Source organism: Nansenia antarctica (genome assembly GCF_963989245.1).
Source record: "Nansenia antarctica genome assembly, chromosome: 18".
Taxonomy (NCBI): Eukaryota; Metazoa; Chordata; class Actinopteri; order Argentiniformes; family Microstomatidae; genus Nansenia; species Nansenia antarctica.
In genome coordinates, this window is record NC_137691.1 from 18,615,574 (window position 1) to 18,623,311 (window position 7,738).

General features: G+C 44.3%; 1 protein-coding gene across 1 annotated transcript in view; it reads right to left on the minus strand.

Moving 5' to 3' along the window:
- Positions 1-1,875, minus strand: part of kcnd3 (potassium voltage-gated channel, Shal-related subfamily, member 3) — a gene marked incomplete at both ends in the record, with an annotated part of 88,490 nt that extends 86,615 nt beyond the window's left edge. Inside the window, one exon of the mRNA XM_080548696.1 lies at positions 773-1,875. Within this exon, the coding sequence (XP_080404822.1) occupies positions 773-1,875 (1,103 nt within the window). The remainder of the gene's footprint in view (positions 1-772) is intronic.
- Between the last annotated feature and the right edge of the window lie 5,863 nt (positions 1,876-7,738).

Below are 7,738 nucleotides of genomic sequence, written 5' to 3' on the forward strand. Positions count from 1 at the left end.
TACAGTACCTCTCACTGGTCACACACACAGTCTCTGTCCCAGCATGTAGCAACTAGAGTATGTCCTTATTCGGTCTGCCTTTAGTGGGGAATTAAACACTGAACACACAGGCACACACACACACACACACACACACACACACACACACACACACTAATCTCACTGTCATGAGAGTTTATACTGGTGGGTGAATGTGATGCTACAGTACGCACCATTACTCACACTGGCAGGGTCTAACACCAAATTATCTATTGGAGGAGAGAAGAAGCTGTCTTATTTATACAGTACTTGATTAACCTCTAATTAAGCAAAAAGTCTGGCATTAGTCCACATTGTATTTTGCAACAGCATATACAACAACATCACTTGCAGTAAAACACAGGGACACATTTAGTACAAGAGAGTGATGACACATAATATTAAGTTGCCCTATACCTGTGTAACTCACTCAACTCAACTGTTATCACTTAAGTAATAACATTGTACTAACACGCTGTTACATGGTATATTAGGAATTGCTCATGTAATTGCTGAGTAATAGAGTTAAGTGGGTTGTGTTATTACAGCAGTGGAATAAGGACTGTTTGTCAGATAATCATTAAAAACCACCTCAGAGCAGAGCAAAGAGAGAGAGAAATAAAGACGGAGAGAGAGAGAGAAGAAAGAGAGAGAGAAAGTGAAAGAGAGCGAGAGAAAAGAGAGAGAGAGAGAGTGAGAGAGAGAAGGAGAGAAAAACAAAAGAGGGGTGGGAGGTGGGGGAAGGGGTACTTACCCTAATGTGGTCATCGTAACAATGGTGTACCAGAAGGAGGCGGGGATGCTGGTGAACTTGCTGGAGGAGGATCCCTTCTCGGCGTAGAACATGACGGTGGCGAAGATGATGATGGCCATGGTGAGGGAGAAGAGGAGGAAGCCCAGCTCCGAGGCGCAGCTCTTCAACGTGTAGCCCAGGATGCGCAGGCCCTGCGAGTGCCGCGAGAACTTGAAGATGCGGAACACGCGGAACACCCGGAGCGTCACGAACGCCCCGCTCACGTCGTCGTTGTTGGTCATCACCAGGCTGATGTAGTAGGGCAAGATGGCCACCACGTCGATGATGCTCATCACGCTACGCGCAAAGCGGTAGCGGCTCGGCGCCGCGAAAAGCCGCATCAGGTACTCCACGGTGAAGATCATGACGCAGGCCGTGTCCATGCAGAAGAAGGCCACGGTGTAGCGCGTGCCGCACGGCACGTCCTTCTGGCTGGACGTGGCGCCGCAGGGCACCGTCTCCACCACGTTGGTGATGACAGAGATGGCGATGAAGAACCCTGTGACGTAATAGAACACCAGGGCGGAGGTGGAGGTGTGGGGGTTCTCGAACGCCCGCCACATGGACTCGCGACACGTCATGTTAGGCGGCTTAACATCCTTCTTGTCGTCCTGGTCCTCCTGGAGACGCTCCTGGTTCTCCCTCTTCCTGTCCTTGTACTCTTCGTAGCAGCAGTCGCCGATGATCTCCGGGATGATGCCGAAGAACGCCAGCTCCTCATCGTAGGCGGAGATGCACTCCGACTTGGGGTAGTGCAGCTTCCCCGTCCGGTAGAAGTTGAGGACGCTGCGGAAGGCGTTCGGGTCGCGGTCGAAGAAATACTCCTTGGTCTCCTCGTCGTAGAAAAACTCTTTCTCCGAGCTGCCCAACAGAGTGTCTGGGTAGCGGTCCAGCGTGGTCCTCCATGTCTGGAAGCGCCGGCCGCTCACGTTCAAGACGATCAGCTCGTCCCGTCCCTTTCTGTGGTCCCTGGGGGCGATGGGCATGGGGCAGTTGGCCACGGGCATCCAGCCAATGGCTGCCGCTCGGGCAAAGGGGAGCCATGCAGCTATGCCCGCTGCCATGGTGATGACGCAGGGACTCTGGGTACAGGCGTACCACCTTCAGACTCTCAGTGCCATGAAATCAACTGTCATCTGAAGGAAGCAAACACACAAAATACAGACTACGGCATTAATCATTTCCATAATAAAACAGTTGCTTATCATGGGGTTAGTCTATACAAGGCCAGTGACGCTGGGTTGCACCAACCTGGTTTACATTTTAAACCGGTTTAAATCAAGTCCTATCTACTAATCATGTTGCACCAAACTTTAATCCTATTTTAAATCTTAAATCTTAAACCTAGTTTAATTTAATCCTGGTTTAAATCTAAGCCTCTGCTAATCCAGGTTTAAACCTGGTTTAAACCTGGTTTAAATAAAGTCTGTTGCACCAGTAATTTTAAACCTAGTTTAAACCTGGATTAGCAATTATATTTAAACCACCCCTGGAGGAGGTTTATGTTAGGTTTATTTCAGTTTTAATGACAATATGGCTGCATATCTTCGTTAGATGGGAATAAAGGAAAGAGTTTCTCACAGGAAAATTCAAGACAGATTAAACCTAATAGAATTTTATTCCATTTTAATTGTAATAATAATTTTATCGTGATATCATTGTATGATGATGTGCAACACATCTCTGATTAACTTTAAACCTAGTTTAAGGATAAAGATGGATTAAGCCTAAACCAGGATTAGTTTAAACCAGGTTGGTGCAACCCGGTTAGAGTTGTACAGAAGAGCAAAAACCAAACTTTGATTATGAGCTGATTGTATTGTGATTAGTCTTTGTTTAGTATACCCTCTCTCCATGCAGTTAAGGATCTCAGTTCAGCTCCTCGTCGGCCTACCTCTTGATAGGTTAGAGCTATCTTTTGACATAATTATTTGACATGATAAGGCAATGAATCACAACACTTATCCTGAGTGTGGAACTGCTGGTGGAGTGTTCCACTAACACACATTTGAAATACTGTACACGAACTGCCAGACGTACTGCACAGCAGTGGCGGACTCAGGCTGTTTGAAGGGCAGGGGCGAAAAGAAAAAAAAGGCACCTACTGCACAACATGGGACCCCATCAGTGCACATGGTCAAGTTTAGACCATTGGAAGGGCAGACAATAGGGCATATCCTCAAATTTTGCCACTCAAAAGGGCACTTTAGTGCGACGTTTTTCAACTGTGGGGGCACATGGTCAAGTTTAGACCTATTGGAGGGGCACCAATAGGGCACATCCTCTCATTTTCGCCACTCAAAAGGGCACTTTAGCCACTCAAAAGGGCATTTTTGCCACTCAAACGGGCACTTAAGAGAGACTTTTTTCAACCATGGGGGCACCAGGAGGGGCGGTCGCCCCCCCTGCCCCCCACGTGAGTCCGCCAGTGCTGCACAGTAAAATACGCAATAGTGTCATGTTTGTATGATCATGTAATAATCAAATGATATCAAGATGAACTGACCAGGTTTTAGACAGTCAAGTCTCCTTAGAAAGTTCTGTTACAAAAATGATGAGTCGAGACCTGTTGAATATAAAGTACGAGATTCATTCTACCAATCTAGCTACTGTGGAAATAGTCCACAATCAAATCGAGTGAAAAACACTTCTACAGTTACTGTACTAGGACAGAACTACAGTAGGCTACAGCATACGCATCCAGTGTTTGAATGCATGAAACCCCGTTAATTGCTGCTCAAAGTGATTATAATAATTGACAATTAATTAATTAATTTCTCAATTAACTAATCTGAACAAAATGACAAATCAAATCAAAAATCGAACTAAAACATTATACCAATACACCAGAAATAAACCTCGATTATTATTTTTTTTGATCACTCACCTCCAAGCAATGAATGAACGGTCCAGATCATTGCAGCCAGAAATGCTCCAGGAAAACTAACGGTCGAAAGAAAGACGCTCACAGGAAAGTGTCTTAAGCTCCGCATTGATCAAAGATCTCCGTGCAAACGGACGAAGCAAGGAGGTATGGTAAAATACCAAAATCGTGTTGATAAAAGGGAGCGATACCTGGCTGATAAACCATACCTGAAAAGTAGCTTCAGGAGAGACTTTAGCGAGAGAGTCCCCCTGTCTGTCTGTTAGACGTTCTCAGACCTTCTCCGTAAGGAGCTGCAAAGTGGCTGATAGAGAAGATTGAGGTCCGCAAAGCGCCCGTCGGAACCCAGGCTGCTATTATATTCTCTCTCTCTCTCTCTCTCTCTCTCTCTCTCTCTCTCTCTCTCTCTCTCTCTCTCTATCACACACACACACTCTCTCACACACACACTCTCTCTCTCTCTCCCTCTCTCTCTCTGTCTCTGTCTCTCTCTCTCTCTCCTCTCTCTCTCCCTCTCTCTCTCTCTCTCTCCTCTCTCTCTCACACACTCTCTCTCTCGTCCTCTCTCTCGTTCTCTCTCTCTCTCTCTCTCTCTCTCTCTCTCTCTCTCTCTCTCTCTCTCTCTCTCTCTCTCTCTCTCTCACACACACACACACACTCTCTCTGTCTCTCTCTCTCTCTATCTCTCCCTCTCTCTCTCTCTCTCTCTCTCACTCTCTCTATATCTCTCTATCACTCTCTCTCTCTGTCTGTCAATTCAATTTCAATTTCAAAGGGATTTATTGGCATGGGAAACATACATTTACATTGCCAAAGCATGTGAAGTGTGAAGATAAAAAACAAAAACAAAAAGAATGTAATGTACATACTAGAATAAATAAATAGATTACATACTAGATTACAAATAAATAGATTACAAATAGATTACATACTAGAATAAATAAATGAAATAAAACTTATTTCAATTCTTATGGTGGTTTTAGCCCATTTGATTGCCTTTTTCCATCACAGCAGCTAACAAATCTTGCTGCTGTGTTTGCACATTGCTGTACCTCACCCAGCAGATATGGTAGCCTTTCGACATTGGTCAAGTCCTCAAAGTCTCCCTGGATGTTAGTGATCAGTGGGAAGTATGTGTCCCTGATGTCCTTGTACAGCTGGCAGGTAGTTAAGAAGTGCAGCTCTGTTTCCACCTGGTTTTGTGTGCAGTGGGTGCACAGTCTGTCTGGTCTGGGGAGCCAGGTCTGCCTGTGGCGGCCTTTCTCGATGGCCAGGTTGTGTTCACTGAGTCTGTACATAGTCAAAGATTTCCTTAGCTTTGGGTCTGTCACAGTACTCAGGTATTCTGCCACTGTGTATTTTCTGTTTAGGGCCAAATAGCATTCCAATTTGCTCTGGTTTTTGGTTGATTCTTGCCAATGTGTCAGGTAGTTTTCTTTTTGTTTTCTTATAATTTGGTTTAGTCTAATAGGTGGCTCTGCTTGTGACTGTGAGAGTCCCAGAACTAGCTGGCTGAGGGGGCATCTCCCTAGAGTCTCTCTGTGGGTAAGGGCTTTGTTGTGGAGCGTGTCAGGGTGACTTTCTTTTAGGTGGTTGTAAAATTTAAACGCTCTCTTTTGAATTTTTATAATTAGTGGGTATCGTCCTAATTCTGCTCTGCATGCGTTATTTGGTGTTTTGCGTTGGATACGAAGAATGGATTTTCAGAACTCTGCATGCAGAGTCTCAATTTGGTGTTTGTCCCATTTTGCAAAATCTTGGTTGGCAGGTGGACCCCAGACCTCGCAACCATAGAGGGAAATGGGTTCTATAAGGGAGTCCAATAATTTGAGCCAGATTTGAATAGGGATGTCTAACTTGATGTTCCTTTTGATGGCGTAAAAAGCCCTCCTTGCCTTATCTCTCAGGTCGTTCACAGCTTTGTTGAAGCTACCTGTGGTGCTGATGTTTAGGCCGAGGTAGGTATAATTCTTTGTATGTTCTAGGGCAATTTCTAGGAAGAATTCTAGGAAGAATTTGAATTTGTGGTGCTGGAGGCTGGATCTTTTCTGGAAAATCATAATTTTCGTCTTAGTGAGATTCACTGTCAAGGCCCAGGTCTGGGAGAATTGGTATAGAAGGTCGAGGTGCTGTTGTAGCCCTTCTTTGGTTGGGGACAGCAGCACCAGGTCATCAGCAAACAGTAGACATTTGACTTCTGTGTCTACTAGGGGGATGCCAGGTGCTCCTCTCTCTCTCTCTCTCTTTTACTCACCCTCCTCTCAAACCAGATACCGACAAACGGAACAGTCTCCCCTCAGTTAATTCGTAAATATTTCTGCATTCCCTCGCCTCGGTTCCTCATCGCCAATTACTCTAGTTCTGCCACTTGTGTGTGCGCTTTATGATGATGTCTAATTGCAAGACAACTAAATGAAATGTTGTGAATGCTCATGAATAAGGTGTTATAAGCATATTCATGGGTTGAGAGTCAAATAAACTGTCTTCGATCAGGTGAGAATAATTTCCAGTATTACTAGCACGGTATATCCAACCTTATTACCCAAGAGACCGGCAGTCAATATGGTCTGTCTTGAATCTAGAGCCCATTAAACCCCCTTGTTACAGTAGACCTACAGTGAGCCTTATTAATAACAGTATGTTAATGATTCTTGATGCAGTAAGGTACACATAACACATGTACTTTTATTTAAACTTAGGCTTAGTTAGTTTTGATGAAAAGCAGTTCATGTCCAGCTCCTGTCTAAAGTCCACTCACATTACTATGATAACCTATAGGGCCTTTTTAGAGGGTATTTGTTGAATTCTCTGTATTTTCCTAGTAGACTCCTAGTAGTTGCCCAAAAAGTCAGAGCCTGTGGTGATGAGAGAGAGCAAGAGAGGGGGGGAGAGAGAGAGAGGGGGGAGAAAGAGAGAGGGAGAAAGAGAGAAAGAGAGAGAGAGAGAGAGGTCCTAAGCCTTCTCATCACAGAGGGAGAGGGAGGAGAGAGCACCAGTTCTTCCTCACATCCCCCTCTTCAATCCCAGTGGATAGGCTCCATTCAGACCCCTTTAGGGACTGTGGTATGCAGGCCTTTCAATTAGACATCTTGTGGCACTGAGCATAGGAGAGATGGTGAGGAGATGTGGTGTTGAAATGAAAAAGGCTATGAAGAGTCTTGTTTGTTCAGATGACGATATTTAAAAGCATTTAGGGATACCGTTTTTGAACACTTTGAATAGAAATGCATAATTGATTTGAGATCTATGGAATGCTCTAGAATACTATAGTATCTCTTAGATTATGGTTATATATAATATTATATTATAGATTATCACTATACATACAGTAGCTGCAGCTAGAGGGATATTGATATGGTTTACTTTGTCCTTGGCCATCATATCAACTCCTTTCATCTTCTCAGATATTATATACTAGATAGATAGATAGATAGATAGATAGATAGATAGATAGATAGAAAGTCACAATTGAATAATAAAATAAAATAAAAATGATGAATGATCAAACATGATATACAGTAAGAACATACCAGTATGATTTACCATCCCCCAGCCTGACTCTGATCACCCAGATCAAGCCAGCTGGAGGAGGTGTTGTACAGTCTTATTGCGGCAGGCAGAACAGATCTCCTATAGCGCTTCCTGAGTGCAACGTGGTTGTAACAGTTTGTTGCTAAAGGAGCTTCTCTGCTCTGCCACAAGTGCCATGATGGGAGGGATTGTCCATAATGGCCAAGAGTTTGGTCCTCATCCTACTATTAGCCACCTCCTCCTCCACAGTCTCCAGGGTGACACAGAGGACAGAACCAGCTTTCCTGATAAGCTTGTTCACCCTCTTGGTGTCACCTTCCTTGACGCTGCCCCTTTGTGGAAAGATTTAGAAGAAGAAAAAAGATCCCTTTGAAATGTGCCTTTCTAAGAAGGCAGTGATTCGGAGCTCAACCAATGAGAGAAAATCATTGCTTGAGTAAGTCCATTTACTTGACTTTATTTCTCCATATATACCTTAGGAGAGGATGGGGAGTTTTGCATATCATAACAAA